This window comes from Vipera berus (genome assembly GCF_964194415.1).
Source record: "Vipera berus genome assembly, chromosome: 1".
Lineage (NCBI taxonomy): Eukaryota > Metazoa > Chordata > Lepidosauria > Squamata > Viperidae > Vipera > Vipera berus.
In genome coordinates this window covers 163,831,249-163,854,119 of record NC_138202.1, presented here as the reverse complement: position 1 = coordinate 163,854,119, position 22,871 = coordinate 163,831,249, and the positions used below count along the sequence as shown (strand labels likewise).

General features: G+C 41.2%; 1 protein-coding gene across 1 annotated transcript in view; it reads left to right on the top strand.

Moving 5' to 3' along the window:
* The window catches only part of ZNF385B (zinc finger protein 385B), a gene marked incomplete at its 3' end in the record, with an annotated part of 225,654 nt that overhangs the window by 31,367 nt on the left and 171,416 nt on the right, over positions 1-22,871 (top strand). Inside the window, exon 2 of the mRNA XM_081318302.1 lies at positions 17,116-17,412. Within this exon, the coding sequence (XP_081174428.1) occupies positions 17,116-17,412 (297 nt within the window). The remainder of the gene's footprint in view (positions 1-17,115; positions 17,413-22,871) is intronic.

Sequence of the window (22,871 nt, the reverse complement as noted above, 5' to 3'; positions counted from 1 at the left end):
CCCCAAATCCTAGCAACTGTAGTACTCCCATGGCTTCAGTCTGAAAGAAGACAGGAAGCAGGAATTAAATACACCAGCATTCTAAAAACTCAGTCTTAAGAGATTTTAGAATATGATTTATGTATTTTTGTGTTCCAAGTCTCAAATAATTTAAATAATTTTATTGGTACTTTGGGGAGCAGTGATTGTGCTTTTCTTTGATTTCCACTGAGGCTCTACACTATTTAAAATTGATCACAACTGAAAACATAACTCTGAAAATGGAATTTTGTTCTGTTTCCTCTTCTTTTTCAATATACATTTAATACATTAATGTTTTGTGTTAAATAATTCCAAGTGCATGAACAACATTTGGACCAGTGCAGTAAGTAAAATCACATAGCAACAGTATAGGTTTTTTTTTTAAAAAAGTGATCTATTACAGCCTGCAATCATTTCTTATTTTGAAATCATAGTTAATTTGGGGTGTTTTTTGTTTTTGCGATTTTGGATAGTGCTTAAAACTGGTCCTAGAAAAAAACAATCTTTTTTTTCTGAATATTGACTAGCTGGTGCTAATTATATCTCTCCTTATTTATCTAACATTAATGCTAAATAAATTAAATGCAATTATTTTCTAACATAAGTGGAATTAGTAATTTGAATACATGTGAAAAATACTTAAAAATAAAATGTACTTACTCTTTCCTATCATATCTGTTTCAGGTTTCCTTAATTAGCCAACGGTATATTTTGTTGTTTTTGTTATTTACACATTTTAAAATACTTGAAATATTTCAGATGTTGTTTGTTAAACTTGAAAATCATTTTATAAAAAGGAACAACACTTTTTTTTCTTTTCAGAAATACTGTACAAGTAATCCTCACTTAATGACCTAATTGGAATGAGAATTTTCATCACTAAGCAAAATAGTTATTAGATGAAACATCATGTGATTGTACTGCTTAGTAACAGCAGTTCTGGTATTCTGGTTGCAGTTGTGAGGCCCACACCATGCTGTAGCTAGCTGAGAACCTCACATTTTTCCTTCCCTGCTGTGTTTTCCTCCATTTCAACTCTCCTCACCCACCTAGTTCCCTCCATCTCTGCTCTTTTGGACACTGTTTCTGCCTACTTCTACTGCCCCCCCCATTGATGACGTTCACCATCTTCTTCTTCCATTGCTGATGAGATGCATTGGTTTACACAGATCGGGGGGGGGGGGAATTGCTAAAACAGCTAAGGGAAAGATCACTCTGAAAATTATTTTTTGGAATATAAAAGCCCTTGGAGTTCAACCCAGAAGTCTGTTTCCTTTTAAGAATTTGTAGGAGCATGTGAAGAGTGTGTACTTTTGAATCATTAAAGCAACTGCATCTTTTTATAGCCTCATATGGCTACTTCATAAACTGTGTGCAGTCGTCTCTGTAGGTGGCCATGTTAACTATCCTGTCTACCTGTCCATATGCTGGCATAAAATTATGCTGGGGAAAAAATTACTGTCCCAGTGCAGACTAGTGTTTTCCATACAGTATGGGAGAAGTTAAGAAATGTGATTGATTGATTCTCCTAGTTTCATTTGAATGGAGCTACTGTTATGGCTCTAACATGCTTTCAAAAGCATATTACACCTGAGATTAAAAGGAACCCACAAAAGGCCTGGCTGGCTTTGGAACTAGCTAGCCAGGCATTGCGTAGGCAGATAATAATAATAATAATAATAAACCTTTATTGTCAAAGTACAACATGTGTACATTGAGATTAGCTGAGCCTCTCCCCAACACACAGTGACAACAAACCCTCCATCCCACCACACTATGTGAACCAACTACACCACACACCGGCCTCCCAAGTCAATTCTGCATAAGATTATGTCCCATTTAAAAGCCTAACAGCCCACGGATAAAAGCTATTTTTCAGCCTGTTGGTACGGCTGGTAGGAGAGTAAAGAGATACCGTCCAGGGTGTGAGTCATCCCTGAGAATCTTCCTCACTCTTCCAAGGCAACGATGACTTTGCAGAAACCAGATCTTCAATCTTCTCTTGCAGCCCAAGCCAAAACAGTTCCCAGCAACCAAATATGTTCTCTCACAGTCTGAAGTGACTGGCAGGGTTGACCATGACTGTATCAATAACCATATTTTTGATGAAGCATGCTAAATTATATCCACAGCAAAAGTTGAAGAGAAGAGGGACACTGGTGTTTTTTTTTAAAAAAAATCCATTTATATCCCGCCCTTCTCCGAAGACTCAGGGCGGCTTACAAGCTTAGCAGTAGCCTTCGTTCTATGTATATGCCTGCTTATTAGGGCTTTCACACACACCCCAAGCGGCATTATTACAAAGTCAGCTTATTGCCCCCAACAATCTGGGTCCTCATTTTACCTACCTCGGAAGGATGGAAGGCTGAGTCAACCTTGAGCCTGGTGGGATGCGAACCTGCACTAATTGCAGGCAGCTGGTGTTACTTAAGGAGGCATTAGCCCACTGCTCCACCAAGGCTCTAGCTTTAACACTGGAACAGTTTTATTTGTCTTTAAACTGACTTAGCTTGGGTTTAGGATGACTTGAAGGCAATGTGAGTGAGGACATGGTGTTAAAAATATGGATATTGGACAGATACAGCTGCATAAGTTACTTCTTGTTTTTCCAGGCTAAGTTTATTTTTCACTAAATTCTCCCATGTCATCTCTGTGCTCCTCTACATTCTGCTCTGAGAAGTACAGATTCTACTTGTTATACTTGTATGTAGTAATACTTTAACAAGTGTTATAAACTTGTTTCTGTGGGAAAGAGGAAGGCATGACTATGATTTTTGTTCAAACTGGCTTTTGGAAGACTCTCATCCCCAATCTCCCAGTTACATCTTATCAAGTGCCTTCAGTTATCATCCTACTGGACTCATTTCACAATTTCTGAAAGGTTTTTCATCATCATCATCATCATTAAAATTTATATACTACTTCTCTCGCCGATAAGGTGACTCTGGCCATTTTATGAAGAGTAAAACGTTAAATATGAAAAGAATTAAAATTTTTAAAGCTATATATAAAACTAAAACCAAAGACATGGTGGCATGGGAATGAGATCTTCTTACCCTATCAACCATCTCCAGTGCTGAGTGCCCCCCTTTGGGCTGTAAGCAACCAACAAAACCAGGTTTTGATATCCTTCTGGAGGACCAAAAGGGAGGAGCAGGTCACACTTCTAATGGTAGAATATTCCACAGAGCGGGGACCACAATGGAAAAGGCTCTTTTCCTTGACCCATGCCATAACATAGCTTTGTTTTCTTTTGTCCTGCTGTCCTACATAGCTTTATTGAAACTTTATTATTCATAATAATTCCTCAGGATTTTTGCTCTGTCCCGTCAGTGATAGTCTCTCTATTCTACCCACTCCTCCTACTCATTTTGGTCTATGTGTATGTGTCTTTACATTTTGTAACAATAGCAATTGGTTACATATACCACTCCAAGTGCTTTACAGCACTTTCTGAGCAGTTTGCAAATGTCAGCATACTGCCCTCAACAATCTGGGGCCTCATTTTACTAACCTCAGAAGGATTGACTAGTTTGCAGCCAGATGTTCGGCACAGACCTTGCCAATGTGATTTTAATAGCCCAGGAAGAGACAGGAAAACCCAAGGAAGACTTGGCAATCCATAAACCATGATGGACTACACTCGTTTTGCCCTATTTTGATTCTCCTCCCCAGCAGCAGCCCATCGATTTTAGAACTACCTCCTTCAGAGCCTTCCTGATCCCAACGGGGCTTGATCCTGCTTTCCCGTCCCCCCTGCAGCTACCTCCTTTGGAGCCCTTCTGATCCTGCCATAGCTGCCGGCACGACATCAGCCAAGAGTGCTGGATGAGCTCCACGTTGCAGGACGAAGCAGGAGGATGCAAGCATCAGTCAGCCTGAGTCATGCGCCAATCAGCTGGAGCCCCAAGTTGATCCTGGGCGCTCGGCAGAGCCCCGGCAACACCGCAACTCCAGCTGACTCTCCCATAGGCCTACACTTTTACACTTTTTTTTACAGTGCTTTTCAACCTGCCGTACGCGTACCACCTGCCAGGTGCCAACGTACCACCAGATTGAAAAGCCCTGGCTTAGGAGAGTTGTCTCTCTCAGTTGATTCTTCATTTATTTCCTAATAGTCTTCTCTATCCTTATCAGTCAGGATGTCAGGCAGGCCATTCAACTGAGAATATGCTTTCTGAAATTTTGAATGATATTTTGTGTTGTCATTCCCAACACATTTTGGTGGCTAAGTATCACTACATCATATCTTTTGGACCTGACAGCCTTGTTTAATACATTTGACATCCTATATCACCGATACATTTATGAACCCCGGGATATAATTTGGTTTGTTCAAATCTTTTGTTGTCTTGTTACATTGCAGTATTTCATGATGGATAAATTCCTGTGAATTTCCCCTTATTGCTTGTATCCTTACTCCAGAGTTATTTCAGCTACAATAGTCCTAGTGAAACAGTCACACAATCTTGGAAAAAAACCATGCAGTTGTTGTAATGACTGGTAGAGAGATATTTTGCTGTGCTATGCCCATAAAACTTCATTCCAGAAATTTGCAACTATGCCACTTACTTATCCCCAGCAACTACCTTCAGAAGTATACTCTTTCTAGATATAGATGTTTAATTTGGTCTTTAGACTATTCACCATATGTAGACTGATCTATTTATTTACCATTGTAATTTGTAATTACAAAATATTAAGTAGTGATATATTGGAATTACGATCTTTTATCTCATGAAAAAATAATTGCATTAAGAGTTTACACAGCCCTTGTCTCATAAAAGGCTACTATTGCACTTTACAAAAATAGAAACATGATTATTCACCATGGAAGTATAACAAAGCAATCAGACAACTGCACAAGGCTATCATTTGTTTTGTACCAAAACTCATGGAGGAATAACCATTTCTGTGCAGAACATACATTCCCCATAGATCCTCTGACTTATGTCCAGGCAAATTACAAGCTCGGCATTCTGTGCCTTGCTTTCCCAATCTGGGAAATCAGTTTGCTTAAAAATATTATTTTTAGTGCTTTCCAGATCAGTTGGGATTACAGTTCTCAAAAGTTCTCAGGAATCAAAAGCTATTACAGAAGATATACCGCAGTTAGAGAATAAAACTAAGGGAAAACTAGGTACCAGAGTTGTATGGGGAAATCTGGTTCACCAGTGAATGGTTATTATATCATATAAAAACATATTTTAACAGGGAGAAGTTAGGTATGGAAATGTTTAATTGTCTTCCATAATCTGCAGTTGTTTCCCTGTTAACTCTGCCAAAGTTTTCACACTGTCTTGCAGGTTTCTGTTGTGCGTTCTCAGATCTATTTCTATCACTGAAGATCTAGTTCAGTGATGGCAGACCTATGATAAGTGTGTAAAAGGTGACAATGCTTGCCATTTAAAATATCTTTGTTTAAAGTAGATTGGGGAGACTGTTCAATTATTTGCGGGTCACCATTGGAAAAAAAACACCATAATATCTGCATCTCTATGTGAAGAAGTTCCTATTTCACATGCAGGCACCTAAACTACCCTGGCAAGTTAATATTACAGTTGTCAGTTACCAAATCTTTAAAAGGTTCATTTCAAGTAAGGAGAATGTATATAGGAATAAAAAAACTCTGTTGATATTCTGAAGCTCAAATGCTCTCTAGGATGAGATTCAAAACCTTTCTACAAATTTACATTGCAGGAGGAAGGTTCTTTCTGTGTATAATGCCTTTTAAGCAAAGAAGTGCCACAGAAGTCATAAATTTGCTTCTGAAAAGCAGAGGCAGCCCTTTCAGATTTCAGTATTACAGTCCATTGGGGAAAAAGCTGCTTTTTAACCATAATTTTAAAATAAAAGGATCTCTGTATTATTGTTTATATGAGCATCAGTTTCATGAACAGTATATTCCTAACTTTTAATCTTTTTCTATCCATGCAGTATTCCTGATGTCTGAAGGCATCTGCTACCTAACAAGGTAAAGAATCATACCCTTTTTATATAACATAAGAAATATTTTCACTACTTCCTTGAGGAAAATAAGCCCTCAAGTGTTGCGATCAGCATTGTTGGACTTTGTGACTCATTCTGCTAACCTGGTGTTGTTACCCCAGATGGTTCAAACCATGTTCTCTAGAGATCTGGTTATTTCTCATGGAATGATACATAGGCTATCAGGGAAGATGCATAACATTTATTTAGTGTCAGATAGAGAGTATTAAATTTATAATGTCTTCACAATGGCATGCCAGAAACCTGGTCTCAAACAAGTGAATCCCCATCCATAGGATGCAGGCAGCATCTGAAACCATGCCCCCTCCAGTCTGCAGAAAACTACTCTCCACGGAACCTGTTCCTGGTGCCCAAAAGGTTGGGGTGGGGGGGGGCACTGTTCTAGATGATTCCAGCTAATTCATCAAAGTTACATAAAAGAAGACAAAGAGTACATCTGCTAAAATTTTACAGTCTTCCCAATCTGATGTGCTAGACTCCTATATCTCCTGTCCAGCATAGTTGCTACTATATATTTAAAGAAAAGTTATTCCAAAGTCAGTAAGAAATTTAAACTACAAAGTTTGGTGGCACCTATAAAGGTCAACAAATGTATTATAATTTTCATCTGCATCTGTGAAGAACTTATGCTGTAATAAATTTATTATTCCTGAAGGCTAATTTGTTTTTATTCCAAAAGATTATTGCTTCTAATTATTTGGGAATTCTTGAGAAAATTAAAGAGAGTTCTTAGTACATGGGTGTGTCATTTGACACCTTCCAGATGTTTTAGACTCCTCAGCTCAATTAGCATGGCCATTGGCAAACTCTTGTGAGAATTGTAATCAAAATATTTTAAGATAGATGAACAGGCAACAAAGTAGGAAAGATCAGCAGAAGTTGGAGATGAAGTAAGGGAATGTGTGTAAATGTTAAGGACTGAAGCCTTTCAGTACATCATACCCTATATGTAGTTCACTCCAGCAGGCTTCATACAGCTAGTGAGGTTCAGAGAGTTGAAAAGGAACAAAATACTTTTATCAAGTGAGAGTTACTAGGCTTTTAATATCTGTAATAGAGAGGAGCAACTGTGGTCCCTAGGTACCTAAACTTATAAGTTAATTCCAGTTAGTGTTAGATCTGTCTGAATTGGAATAAAGCATCATAGGTGCATGGTAAATATTTGATTTCTTAATGGATGAATAGGCAGCCTACTTCAAAGAATTTGCACTAAACTTGCATAATTGTGTGGCATTCTTTATAGTGGCTGGGACTAATACCTATTGAAACTCAAAACATCTGTAGGGCATTCTTGGTTCAGTTTATCAACCATCCTATTAAATTGACATGAATCAGTGTCAACATTGCTCATAGGTTCTTAACTTGACAGTATCTGTGGCTTTTTGTTGTGAAAAAAACATGCTATAACGAAGCAGTTTTCTGCAGATTTAATACAGGAACAAATCATGATTATCTTATCATTATTATCGTTACATAGACAGTTGTGTGTGTGTGCTTGTGTGTGCTTGCTTTAAATTATCATATTAAGGCAGAGGATTTACTGTATGTAAGCCAGCTATGATCACTGAAAATTTGGCTTCAGATCTTTTTATGAGGGTAGATGAGCAAATTTCTGGCACCCTTATCCTTATGAATAAAAAGGTATTGGTAACAGAGATGGGCAAGCACTTAATCTGATTAGCTGAAATGTTATATCATGCCTTTGAGGGACTTATAGCATTTAAAGATTCTTAACATTTAAAGGTTCAAGGTGTTAGTTATGACGTACAAAGCCCTTCATGGCATGGGTCCGGATTACCTACGGCAACACCTGCGACCGGCGTCAACGTCCCTCCGTCCAGTGCGCTCCCACAGAGAGGGCCTCCTCAGGGTGCCGCCGATCAAAGAATGCCGATTGGTGACCCCCAGGGGGAGGGCGTTCTCTGTGGGCGCGCCAGACCTTTGGAACAGCTTACCGGTTGAGCTCCGGACGGCCCCCGACCTTCGCTCCTTCCGGCGCGATCTTAAAACATTCTTTTTCGATCAAGCTGGCCTGGTCTGACGGGATGGGGTTGGGCTTTTAAAATTAGTTTTTAACTTAATATGTATTGATTTTATGGGCATGATGTTTAATTGGTTTTTAATGGTTTTTTAATTTCTGTATCTGATTTTTATTGTGTATTGCCCTGTTCACCGCCCTGAGTCCTTCGGGAGAAGGGCGGTATAGAAATCAAATTATTAAATTAAATTAAATTAATTAACAGATGGGCTGCTGTTTTGGTAGCACATAGGTTCCATTAAAAACGCATGGTAAAAGAAATGATTGAATCCGATCATTTAAGATTATTATATGCTTGGACTTCCATCCTACATTTCAGCATTCTTGGTATTTCTTGGTGTTATTAACTTTCTGGTTTTGATCTTCCTGATACTCACTACATGGCGCTGGACCATGCTTTTCAGAGGACTGTCTGTTTCCAATTGTTTCTGCTTGCCTCACAAGAACTAACAGGTGGGACATGCCCTGAATCTTTTCCATAAAACAATGTCATCATGCTGGATTCAGGAGTCACACTTTCTCTGTTGTACTGCTTGCTTTTGGAACAGTATGTCTCTGGAAACCCAAATCACCTAACCTGGTTAGCTTTTTTATGGCTTTAAAACATGATTATTCCCTCAGACATTTGAGTTGGTAGAGTGACTGAGTTCTGCTTCATGTTGATGTTTATTGTTCTTTTAACTAATTGAAATAATATCTGTGAGATTGGACATTTGTTATTTGGATTGTTGGTTTTTCTTGTTGGTTTTAATCCTTGGACATTGTAATCCTTGTAACCAGAGTCATTGCCATATGAATAAATAATAATAAATAAATTAAAAAACAAAAAATAAATATCTCCCCTCCTTTTTCCTGTATGTAGCCGTGTGTGTTTTGTGTGTGTGTGGAGAGAGAGAGAGAGAGAGAGAGAGAGAGAGAGAGAGAGAGAGAGAGAGAGATATGAATAAACATAAACACACAGAGAGAAATGTATAGTTACATTAAAAATTGGAAAGCCATTTCATTACCAAAACTAAAGAATAATAGGGAGCCCCAGTGAAACCAAGGAAGACATTTCAAGGCTCTACAGTGGGGATTTTCCACTGCTAAATCATGTTTGCACAATATTTTGGAGTACTTTCAAAAAGAGGAGAGGAAGACCTTCTAGCCAATTTACTGAAACAGGCAATTTTGCCTGTTTGCCTATAAAAGGTTTTGAAGGTAATCCACTGCACTCTTCCCCCCCCCAAACAATAACTGTAGATATTGGCACCACTCTTAAACAGATCAAAAGAAGCTCTCTAAGCTGTCGGACCAAATATAAGTCCAAGAGGCAACAATGCTGGCTAGATACAGTTTGAATAAACTTGCGTTAGATTCCTGGAATCTTGAGTAGGAAGGGAAAAAACCTGTAATTGGCACTGAGAATATTCCTAATCAAACTCTGTTGACAGAATGGATTTTTTTTAAAAAAGAACAACTTAGTCTACCTGGTGACTTTTTAGTTGAACATGTGAACAATATCCCCATTACACAAAGGTTACGAGTTGGGACAAGCTCAAGATTGTGGGGTTCATCAATATTAGCCTTGGAATATACTTATTTTAAAAAGCTGCAAATTATTCTGTGATTTCTGATCTTGAATGCAATAATTTGGGCACTTTCTTACAATCCTTGCTTATTTGAATGTTCAAACATTTTTTTTGTTGTATTGCAAATTTTATTTTCTTTAGTACTTTCATTTCTAGCAAGTTTCATTGTTGCTAGATTCTTGGCAATTTTTTCATCAGTTGTCTTTTAAAGTCCCGTTCATGTTGGTGGCACTGTTTAAGGTGCTTCTGGTTGAAAGGATTAGATGGTGACATCACCATTACCCACCTGTGTTTTAAAGTTAATTTTATGCATTTGATGTTATTTTAGCATCGAGTTGTACTTTCTATTTATTACTTCTTTTTTTGGTTTTGCTACTAGTTTATAGAGAAACTTCTTATAGGTTTTATTTGTTTCATAAATGACTTAGATGAGTATGTAGAAGGGCTGTCCATCAATTCTTCAGACAAATAAAAGTGGGGAGGATTGCTAGCACATTAAAATAGTTCTAGGTTCAAAGGATCCTAACAAACTTGAACATTGGCCCTATCTGACATCATGTAGTTCAGTACTGTGAAGTGCATAGGTTCTGGATAGGCAGCACCTGGCTCAACAGTAGTACTTATAAGAAAGATATGAGCATGTGGGTAAACCACAAATTAAGTATGACCCCACAATATGTTTCATCTGTGAAAAAGATCAATATTTGGTTCCATCAACAGAGGTATCATATCAAGATCATCATCAGTGATTAATTCTGCTCTATGCGGTACTAGTCAGGCTGCATCTACAGTATTGTGTCCAGTTCTGGTTTCCACAATATAAGTATGATGCTAAGAACCTAGAAAGATTTCCAGGAAGAACAAGGATGATGAGAGATTTGGAGATTAAATCCTATGCAGAACAACTAAATGAATTGGATATGTTTAGCCAAAAGAAGAGAAAGCTAAAGGGAGGCATCATAGTAGTCTCCCAAAAGTTTTCACAAGGAAGAGAGTACTCGAGTAGGGCAAGACCCAGTGGGTGAAATGTTTACAGAGGGAGATACAAACATGAAGTAAGGAGGAATTTTCTGTTTAGGAGAGCTATTAAACAGTGGAACAGTCTCCTCTGTAATGGAAAGTTTTCAAGTTTAAAAGCAAAGATTAGGCAGCCAATTGTCTTAGTTTGTGTGACAAACCTATGTTATGGGTAGGGATCCCTTCCAATCTCATAATTCTGTGATTCATTCATAACCTCTGTTGACCCATCTTTTGTTTTACTGCGATTCTTATGTACTTTACAGTATTCCCATTATGTTAAAATTGTTTTCCCTGTTTTCATTTCCATGTTAAAAAAGTGGGCAGAAGTGTGACCTTATACACAGACATTTTCACATCTTTTAACAAATATTCATTCCTCAAAATAGACCTCATCTAACCCAACTACCTGTCTAGCATTATTATTATCATCATCATTTATTTATTTATTCGGTTTATATACCGCCCTATTCCCAAAGGACTCAGGGCGGTTTACAAGGCAAAATTTAAAAACAATCCAATATAAAATTAAAATAAATTAAGTCTAGCTACAAAAATTAAATCACAATTTTAAAACATTAAACCCCTCAGTCCAGATCAGATAGCTCAAAGAGCCAGGTTTTTAGGTCCCGGCGAAATGAACGAAGGTCAGGGGCAGTCCGGAGTTCCGTTGGCAGTTGATTCCATAGGGCAGGCGCGCCCACAGAGAACGCCCTCCCCCTGTGGATCGCCCGTCGGCAATCCTTGACCGGCGGTAGCCTGAGGAGGCCCTCCCTGTGGGAGCGCACAGGACGATGGGAAATTGACGCTGGCAGCAGGTGCTCCCTTAGATAATCCGGGCCCATGCCATTTAGGGCTTTATAGGTCATCACCAGCACCTTGAATCTCACCCGGAGGGCAACTGGAAGCCAATGCAGCTCGCGGAGAAGAGGTGTTACATGGGAGTATCAGGAGACTCCCATCACAACTCGCGCGGCTGCATTCTGCACCAGCTGAAGCCTCCGAGTGGTCCTCAGGGGCAGCCCCATGTAGAGAGCATTGCAGTAGTCTAGCCAGGAGGTCACGAGCGCATGGGTGACTGTGCGTAGGGCATCTCGGTCCAGATAGGGCCGTAACTGGCGCACCAGGCGAACCTGGGCAAAAGCCCCCCCTGGCCACGGCTCCTATATGATCTTCCAAACTGAGCTGTGAATCCAGGAGCACACCCAAGTTGCGGGCCCTATCATCATCACCATCATCACAAGGTTTCCTTATATGTTTATCTATTGACTACATTAAACCACTAAGGAAAATCATACTGTACATCAGGGGTGTCAAACTCAATTTCATTGAGGGCCGCATCAGCATTGCGGTTGCCCTCAAGGGGCCGGGTGGGTGTGGCCTGGGTGGGCGTGGCCTACTGGGTGGGCGTGGCTAGAGTGCGTATGGCCTACTGGGTGGGCGTGGCCAGCTCTACATCGTTCGCATCAAGGGTGCCTATGGGGGCAGGAGTGGGACAGATTTGAGGGTCTCTGGCAGAAGGAGGGTCTCTGGGCCAGGGCCAAGGCAGTGGGGGCCGTTCCCTCACTGTTTCCAGGATGGCTTTGCGGGCCGCATGAAGTCACTTTGCGGGCCGGATCCGGCCCCCGGGCCTTGTGTTTGACATGTCTGCTGTACATTCTTGCAACGTATTCCTTTTTAAAAGCAATTGAGAGGTTCAAGAAATTTTTTTGCAAGAATTTCTATTTAGTTAGAAAAAAGCAAATAAATTTCCAAACAATTAAATTTAGAAAAAATAATATTTTGAAGCAGACACATCAAACTTGCAATGTCATGTGACGTCGCACGACGTATTGGAGCTTTTTTGCCATTGCCAGTAATGGGGTGGGCGCAGTTTCTTCATGATGCGTCCAGCCCGTGGGCCGGTAGTTTGACACCCCTGTTTACTGAATGGGTTAAATGCAGTAGAATGTTTCCATCGGCAAAACTAGTAATTGGAAGAAGCCGTTTTCCCCCCTTCAGTATCCCTCTTATTAACAGAATCTGCTTTGGAAGTTTCCTGCCTCTTATGAGCTGATTTTGAAGACAGTAAAAAATATTATTGTGGAAGCAGAAACCTGTTGTCATAATTTTGAGTTGGGTTTTTATGCATACTTAATGTTTTAAGGGAGTAGAAGGTGTTGATGCTATTGATTGTTTTTCTTGTTATCTATCTCTTCTTTCAACCTGCAGCCTCCCCAGCTGCCTCTACTTCTTCATTTTATCACCTCTTGACACTTTAATGCTGTATTAACCGCCAGGAAAGCTGACAAGCCCTAGAAAAAGAATGTACAAGGAAAGATAGGATTGCTCTATGCGTACTCCAGTATGAGATAACTTAGTCTTTGTGCTTTACACTTGAGAATGTTATTTCTTCTTCTACGTTTGATAAATAGATGGATAGAAAGACAGACAGATAAACAAATAGATGTAAATTATAAAATCCCTTCTCAACGCTATGGATAATATGTGGGTATATATGTATGGCGCTCTATCTCTCTGTCTTTGTCTGTCTCTGTATATATATACAGAGAGAGAGAGAATGTATCTCTGTGTGTATAATATCAATTATATATGTATAAATACATTGATTATATACATACAGTATATAAACACGCACCATTTCTTGTTCTATCACATTGAATGAGAGTGGTAAGAAAAAGTACAAAAAAGATTTTCACCCCAGCATTATTTTGAAATAATTATGTGATATTAAGGAAGACTTAGATTGAAAATCTATCTGCTTTACTTTTATGGTGCTGCTCTTAATAATAAAATTCAGAGTACAAATCCTATGCTGCATTAAAGTCAAAGGAAACATTTTGACAGCTGGTCACGGATATCCATATAATATATAGGACTTGATCCTGAAATTTAATTGATTCTTGCCTAGTTTGCAACAGTGGTAGTAATGTTATACAGTTGCAAGAAAAAGTATGTGAACCCTTTGGGATTACGTGGAGTTTTGCATGAATTGGCCATAAAATGCGCTCTAAACGTCATGTAAGTCACAGCAATAGAAAAACACAGTCTGCTTAAAATAATACTACACAAACATTAGCTGTTGTCATGTTTTAATTGAAGATAAGATGGAAACATTCACAGTGCAGGGTGGAAAAAGTATGTGAACCTTTGGACTTAATAACTGGTTGACCCTCCTTTGGCAGCAATAACCTCAACCAAACGTTTCCTGTAGTTGCAGATCAGACCTGCACAACGATCTGGAGTAATTTTGGACCACTCCTCTGCACAAAACTGTTTCAGTGTAGCAATATTCTTCGGATGTCTGGTGTGAATCGCTCTCTTAAGGTCATGCCACAGCATTTCAATCGGGTTGAGGTCAGGACTCTGACTGGGCCCCTCCAGAAGGCGTATTCTGTTCTGTTGAAGCCATTGTTTTGTTGAATTACTTGTATGCTTTGGGTCATTGTCCTGTTGTATCACCCATCCTCTGCGGAGCTTCAGTTGGCGGACAGATGGTCGTACGTTTTCCTGCAAAATGTCCTGATAAACTCTGGAATTCATTTTCCCATCAATGACAACAGTCCGTCCAGGCCCTGAGGCAGCAAAGCAGCCCCAAACCATGATGCTCCCTCCGCCATGTTTTACAGTGGGGATGAGGTTTTGATGTTGGTGTGCAGTGCCTTTTTTTTCTCCACACATAGTGTTGTGTGTTTTTCCCAAACAACTCAATTTTGGTTTCATCTGTCCACAGTATATTTTGCCAGTAGTGCTGTGGAACATCCAGGTGCTTTTTTGCAAACTTCAAACGTGCTGCAATATTTTTTTTGGACAGCAATGGCTTCCTCCGTGGTGTCCTCCCATGTACTCCATTCTTGTTTAATGTTTTCCTTATTGTAGATGTGTCAACAAAAATGTTAGCATGTGCCAGAGATTTCTGTAGGTCTTTAGCTGACACTCTAGGATTCTTCTTTACTTCATTAAGCATTATGCGCTGTGCTCTTGCAGTCATTTTTACAGGACGACCACGCCTAGGGAGAGTAGCAACAGTGCTAAACTTTCTCCATTTGTAGACTGTCTTACCGTGGACACATGAACATCAAGGCTTTTGGAGATACTTTTGTAACCCTTTCCAGCTTCATGCAAGTCAACAATTCTTGATCGTAGGTCTTCTGAGAGCTCTTTTCTGCGAGGCATGGTTCACATCAGACAGTGCTTCTTGAGACCAGTAAACCCAAAAGAGGTGTGTGTTTTTAAAGGGCAGGACAGCTGTCAGCAACACATCCAATATCATCACACTGGTTGGAGTCAAGGTTGGCTCACTCCTGGCTCCAATTAGCTCTTGGAGAAGTCATTAGGCTAGGGCAGGGGTGTCAAACTCAATTTCATTGTGGGCCGCATCAGCATTGTTGTTGCCCTCAGGGGGCCGGGTGGGTGTGACCAGGGTGGGCGTGGCTGGAGTGCATGTGGCCTACTGGGTGGGCATGGCCAGGTCTACATCGTTCGCGTCAAGGGTACCTATGGGGGCCTGGGCAGGAGTGAGACAGATCTGAGGGTCTCTGGCAGAAGGAGATGGGACCGGGGCAAGTGCCAAGGCATGGTCCACTGGAGGAGCCTCACTGTTCCTCTCAGGCCATGCGGGGGGTAGGGGCTGGATGGTGGCGCGGAGGTCAAATGCCCAGCCCAGCCCTCAAGCACCCAAGGCACTAAGCCCAGCCCCACTTCCCCAAGGGGGCACCCAGCTGCACTTACCTCCTCCTCAAGGCTGCTGCTGCTGTGCTTGCTCTCCTTAGCCAGGTTACTCATGATGGGCATGAGGGCAACGTCAAGAGGGAGGCCCACTCCCTCTCCATGTGAGGAGACCTGGCTTTGTATCCAAAGCTTTCTTAGCAATAGGATGGGAGACCCCCCCCAGGATAGGCCAGGAGGAGGGGGCAAGGGGATGGTGAAAGGGCAGCAGGGAAGGACTAAGGCAGGACTTCCCTCAGACCCTCCCTCTCCTTCCTTCCTTCCTTCCTTCCTTCCTTCCTTCCTTCCTTCCTTCCTTCCTTCCTTCCTTCCTTCGAACAGTGATGGGGAAATATTTGAGGTGAGGGAGGGAGAAAAACAGGCAAGAAACGCAGCTGGGGAAGTGTCATCCTTGGTGTGGAATGTAGAAATGTACCATTGCCTGGAAGTGGTCAGCACGTGGCCCTCGCCTACTTCACATATCTGGCTTGGTGGGCTCTGGGGGAGGGGATGCCATGAACAGCATGAGAGTCGATGTTACCCACACAATGCTGTCCACCCTGGAGCCTGCCAAGTTTTGGCAGGCAGCGGGGTGCTCTCCTCACAGTGCCGAGAGGCTGAGCCAAATGGCACGAATCTGAAGAGAAGCACAATGCTGCCCAGCCCCTAGCCTGCCCGAAGTAGGCAGGGCCATGTGCTGGACACTTCCAGGCAATGGTGCATTTCTTCATTGCTCACAAAGGGTGATACCTCCCCAGCGCGCACCCAGTGGGCGAGGCCGATACGGCAGGGGCCGGTCCCTCACTGTTTCCAGACGGCCTTGTGGAGCTAAGACTGAATGTGTTTCAGCATAGATGGCCATCACGAAATTGTACATTGGGTCCCGGCCGGCCTGGGCCAGGGACAAGGCAGCGGGGGCCGTTCCCTCACTGTTTCCAGGATGGGTTCGCTGGCCACATGAAACCACTTTGCGAGCCGCATCCGGCCCCCGGGCCTTGTGTTTGACATGTCTGGGCTAGGGGTTCACATACTTTTTCCACCCTGCACTGTGAATGTTTCCATCTTATGTTCAATTAAAACATGACAACAGCTAATGTTTGTATAGTATTATTTTAAGCAGACTGTTTTTTTCTATTGTTGTGACTTACATGACGTTTATAGAGTGCATTTTATGGCCAATTCATGCAAAACTCCACGTAATCCCAAAGGGTTCACATACTTTTTCTTGCAACTGTAAACAGTTTTATATGTGTATTTCTATAGAGGAATATTTATAAAAAGACAATGAATTAGAGGGATGAATGTTTCTATCATTTCTCCATTATAGTCAACTATTACATATATCCATATTTAACAGGAAAAAAAGAAAAAGAGAGAATAAAAGAAATTGGACCATCATATTGTATTTTCATACTGATAAAAAAAGAAATTTCCATCTGGAAGATAATTGCTAAAAGAAGATAATGACGACTGTAGTTTGCAAAAATGTGAATTAGTTTTTGTTTCCTGGTGAACTATAGCTTGTGTGTGTCATAAGCCTTTATATTTCTGCATGAACAGCAGTCTGCAGAATTGTTAACAGTGAAGCTGTATGATTTTTATTATTAGCCAAATTGAATCCTTTAGTGTGCAGCATATAATAAAGTAATGTCTTCTGAAAATGCTGACTAAAATGATACTACTTTATTTAGTTTTCAGCCTCAATATTTTCTCTCTTTCTCTCTTCCCCCACCACCCCCTTCATTTTTGTAGACATGAAGCATCCAATATGTCCTGACCACATGGCTGGAGATAAAAGTGTGAATCCATCAGCAGTTCGAAGGGACTTTGATGATAAAGGACAGAGATATGATAGGCCAGACTATCGATTAAGTAAAGAGAAAAAGAAGATGATATTTTCCTTTTGTGATGTGTGCAATATTCAGCTGAACTCAGCAGCACAAGCTCAGCTTCATTACCATGGAAAGTCTCATCTGAAAAGAGTAAAACAGCTGAATAATGGGAAGATACCTACAAATACAAGCAATTTATTTGCAAGTTCCAGCACAGGTGGTACTATTATTGTTGTTTGATACTTATATAAACACCTACCAGCCCTTTATGTTTCAAGGGTCAGAAATATTGAAAATTGCAGTGTTTTGCCCAGTCCCATTGTTGGAATGTGCTTTTTCTTCAGTTCTGTAGTTTTCACTATTCCTCTTAGTCCCTGGGTAGTTGATGCACATCTGTTTTCCATGCTAGCTAGTATAATGAAGTTAATACATTATAGCAGAATGGACAACCTTTTCCAGCTTGGATTTGAACTTTGTCTCTCTAGGGATTCGGGCTGCTGATGCTGTGATGTCGTTGGAGAGGACAGGACTAACATTTTCAGATCTTTTATTACTTGTGGGCTGAGGGAGTTAAATGGCAATAGATTTAAGCAGTGCTTTTTTTGTAAAAGAAAAAGGTGCCGGAACTCACACATGTCATACAACCCTCCTTGCCTACCCTACAAGGTTCCATCCCAAAAACGTGCCGGAACTCTGTTCTGAGCGGTCTATGAGAAAAAAAGCCCTGGATTTAAGGCATCTATTGTACTTATCACAACTTCCTTGAAGAGCACTGGTAGTTTCACTCCCTCAATGAGGTATTAACAATCTCCTAGATCCAGGGAATTATTTCCCTGATTGCTGCCTGAAGGAAGTGGAAGGGGCAGGGATCCAGCCCATAAGTGATATAAGATGTCTTAGCACGCTATTCATTTAATGGATTTCAGGCTACAAGGAAACCAGGTAACTAAGTGAACCGATACTTCAATAAATGTCCTGGATCCTGCTCACAAGGAGATGAGAAGGGAATACAGGTGGCTTTCTCCGCCAAATGCTGTTTAATATCATTGTGGTGACGCAAACTCTTCCCTTTTTGTAGATATACATTATTGTGATGCAAGCTTTATTCCTTTCATATGTATATAGCAGTGTTTGCGAACCTATGGCACGCATGCCAGAGGCGGCACTCAGAGCCCTCTCTCTGGGCACGCGCGCCGTCACCCCAGCCCTGCCTCCCCCCATGGCCCCCTCCTCACCAGCAGTCCCCCTGGAGGAGAGTCGCCCGCGGGTGCGGCCCATGCAGAACAGTGCAGCCAAAGACATGGCAGCCAGGCAGTGGGGACAAGACTCCACCTTCACGCCTCGTCACGTGCAGATGCTGTGGGGTGCGGGCAGAGGGCATGGCCACCATGGTGCTGCTGGGCCACCTGGGCAATCTGCGGCAGGCCGTGGAGGTGGTGGGTGGCCCGTGTGGCGGGGACGGTGTGGGGGGCAAGGGCAGTTGGGCACTCAGTCTCTAAAAGGTTCACCATCACTGATATACAGTGAGACAAAAAAGTATTTAGTCAGCCACCAATTGTGCAAGTTCTCCCACTTAAAAAGATGAGAGAGGCCTGTAATTTTCGTCATAGGTATACCTCAACTATGAGAGACAAAATGGGGGGAAAGAATCCAGGAAATCACATTGTAGGATTTCTAACGAATTTATTTGCAACTTATGGTGGAAAATAAATATTTGGTCAATAACAAAAGTTCATCTCAATACTTTGTTATATACCCTTTGTTGGCAATGACAGAGGTCAAACGTTTTCTGTAAGTCTTCACAAGGTTTGCACACACTGTTGCTGGTATTTTGGCCCATTCCTCCATGCAGATCTCCTCTAGAGCAGTGATGTTTTGGGGCTGTCGCTGGGCAACACGAACTTTCAACGCCCTCCAAAGGTTTTCTATGGGCTTGAGATCTGGAGACTGGCTAGGCTGTTCCAGGACCTTGAAATGCTTCTTACGAAGCCACTCCTCTGTTGCCCAGGCGGTGTGTTTGGGATCATTGTCATGCTGAAAGACCCAGCCACGTTTCATCTTCAATGCCTTTGCTGATGGAAGGAGGTTTTCACTCAAAATCTCACGATACATGGCCCCATTCATTCTTTCCTTTACACGGATCAGTTGTCCTGGTCCCTTTGCAGAAAAACAGCCCCAGAGCATGATGTTTCCAACCCCATGCTTCACAGTAGGTATGGTGTTCTTTGGATGCAACTCAGCATTCTTTCTCCTCCAAACACGACGAGTTGAGTTTTTACCAAAAAGTTCTACTTTGGTTTCATCTGACCATATGACATTCTCGCAATCCTGTTCTGGATCATCTTAATGCTCTCTAGCAAACTTTAGACAGGCCCGGACATGTACTGGCTTAAGCAGGGGGACACGTCTAGCACTGCAGGATTTGAGTCCCTGGCAGCATAGTGTGTTCCTGATGGTAGCCTTTGTTACTTTGGTCCCAGCTATCTGCAGGTCATTCACTAGGTCCTCCCGTGTGGTTCTGGGATTTTTGCTCACCGTTCTTGTGATCATTTTGACCCCATGGGGTGAGATCTTGCATGGAGCCCCAGAACAAGGGAGATTATCAGTGGTCTTGTATGTCTTCCATTTTCTAATAATTGCTCCCACAGTTGATTTCTTCACACCAAGCTGCTTGCCTATTGCAAATTCAGTCTTCCCAGCATGGTGCAGGTCTACAATTTTGTTTCTGGTGTCCTTCGACAGCTCTTTGGTCTTGGCCATAGTGGAGTTTGGAGTGTGACTGTTTGAGGTTGTGGACTGGTGTCTTTTATACTGATAACAAGTTCAACCAGGTGCCATTCATACAGGTAACGAGTGGAGGACAGAGGAGCCTCTTAAAGAAGAAGTTACAGGTCTGTGAGAGCCAGAAATCTTGCTTGTTTGTAGGTGACCAAATACTTATTTTACCGAGGAATGTACGAATTAATTCATTAGAAATCCTACAATGTGATTTCCTGGATTCTTTCCCCCCATTTTGTCTCTCATAGTTGAGGTATACCTATGATGAAAATTACAGGCCTCTCTCATCTTTTTAAGTGGGAGAACTTGCACAATTGGTGGCTGACTAAATACTTTTTTGTCTCACTGTATAGTATCACAATGCATGTAAAAAGGGGGAAGTGGTTCTATTAGGATGGTGTAACTGCTTTTCTCATTTGTCCCTTCCTGTAAACACCTCAGATTATTGCAGTGGGGTAACAGGTCCCAACTTAATTCAATAAGAAAAGGGGTGATATAATTGCAGATACTGTATGGTATAGATGTTTTCTGATTCCTATCTAGCTTTTTTATGTAAGTTAGGAAGTGAAAAGATTCCTTGCAAAGTGTTAGTGTGTGTGTGTATGTGTATGTGTATGTATATATATATATATATATATATATATATATGTGTGTGTGTGTGTGTGTGTGTGTGTGTGTGTGTGTGTGTGTGTGTGTGTGTGTGTGTGTGTGTGTGTTTTCTGAGGTTTTCGCGGGTGTCTGTATGTGGACCTTTGGTCATTCGGGTTTTTTCCCGCGTAGAAATGAAGGTGTAGGCGCAACGTTTGCCTATTGTCTAAGGCTGGCAGCTGAGACCAGCCCATCCACTCGAAACACACCCCCACCCAATCAGAACACACCCACCATTCAAAACACACTCCCACCCAATCAGAACACACTTAATCCCCCACCCAATCAGAGCACACCTCCATCCACAGAACACACCCCCTCTGGCAGTTTAAAAAAGAGGAACAAACAGCCACTACCACATGCTTCTCCCAGAAGAAGGAAGCAGAAGCCACCAGCCTGATGATGACGGATGGGATTCCGACGAAACATTGCGCCTACACCTTCATTTCTACGCGGGAAAAAACCCGAATGACCAAAGGTGTGTGTATGTATGTATGTATGTATGTATATATATATATATATATGTATATATATATATATATATGTATTTTGGATTGCTAACAAAGAATTAAAGGGAGACTGATATAGCTATTTCAAACTTATTTGTTCTCATCAGTCAGCCACACCCTTCTGAGATTCGAACCTGGGCTGATTGCACATTAGGCAGTTGTTTTACACACAAACACAGACACACACACAGAGACACACACATGGATGACTCTGATTTCAGTCTTACCAATATGTTGATGATTTGATTTAGGCAGTGAGTTAATATATATGTTTATTTAAATTTTGAAGCCAGCAGGCAGAGCCTTATCCTATTCTGTTTGTTTTCTTCAATAATGTCATGGCATTTCAGATTAGAAGAAGATATTTTCTACTTCATGGACGTATCCATATGGTTCTTTCAGCAAGATGAAAACCATTTGCTGTTGCTTTTTTCCAGAATATTTTTATTTCCCAAACTTTTTATGAAGGGTGATCTCCAAAGGATTATATTTAAAAAGAAAATGGGATATCAGCGCACTCTGAATCTTTTTGACAGGAAATAAGGCACATTAAAGGTAAAGGTAAAGGTTCCCCCGCACATGCGTGCTAGTCGTTTCCAACTCTAGGGGCCGGTGCTCATCTCCGTTTCAAAGCCGAAGAGCCAGTGCTTGTCCGAGGATGTCTCCGTGGTCATGTGGCCGGCATAACTAGACGCCAAAGGCGCACGGAACGCTGTTACCTTCCCACCGTAGTGGCCCCTATTTTTCTACTTGCATTTTTACGTGCTTTCGAACTGCTAGGTTGGCAGAAGCTGGGACGAGTAACAGGCGCTCACTCTGTTACGCGGAACTCGGGATTCGACCCGCCAAACTGCCGACCTTCTGATCGACAAAGCTCAGCGTCCTAACCCACTGAGCCACTGCGTCCCTGCAAAGGCACATTATTCTTCCTCTATTATATGGCCACATTAAAAAAAAAAGAAATGCAGTTTAATTGTTTAATTAAACAAGGTATGGTTATCCATGGTGTGTTCCTGACTAGCATTTTGAGATTAGTCAAGTCAACTAGCTCAGCAATAGAAGAGATGGGACTTATTTAGCTAATAAGTCAGCATGAATCAGATTTAAAATTCAGTCTTTCTGTAGCTATTGTATCCTTATAAAGTCTACCTTGGTTTTTAAAAGCTGAACTTTTAATGAGCTGAATTAAAATAAATCTGATAATATTCAGTATCCTATAAGATGAAGGAAAGTAACAAACTATTTTTTTCTTAATTTAGTTAGTAATTTATCAATGTTACAGTATTGTGTGTCTTTCCTGCAAGACTACAACTTGACATACATAGGCATTTGTCTCCAAAATTTTCTCATAACAAAAACTCCCAAGGTTGAGATATGATTGGTCCAGTGAGTTTTTATGGTTGAGGATGGACTAGAATCTGGACCTGGTCCCCATAATTAAACCATACTTCTTTTTTTAAAAAAAATGTGGTCATATAATAAAGGAAGAATAATGTGCCTCTTTTCCTTTCAAAAAGATGCAGAGTGCGTTGATATCCCATTTTCTTTTTAAATATAATCCTTTGGAGGTCACCTTTTATAAAAATAATATCCATCAACCTTTCTTATATTAAGATAGATGGAAAAATGTCTTTGTCCTTAAGAAATACGATCTAGGGGAGAGAGAGAGGTAGTTGCTTTTGAATGACTTGCTAGCACAGGAAAGTATTAATGAAATGATAGATTTAAACTCATCTGGGGA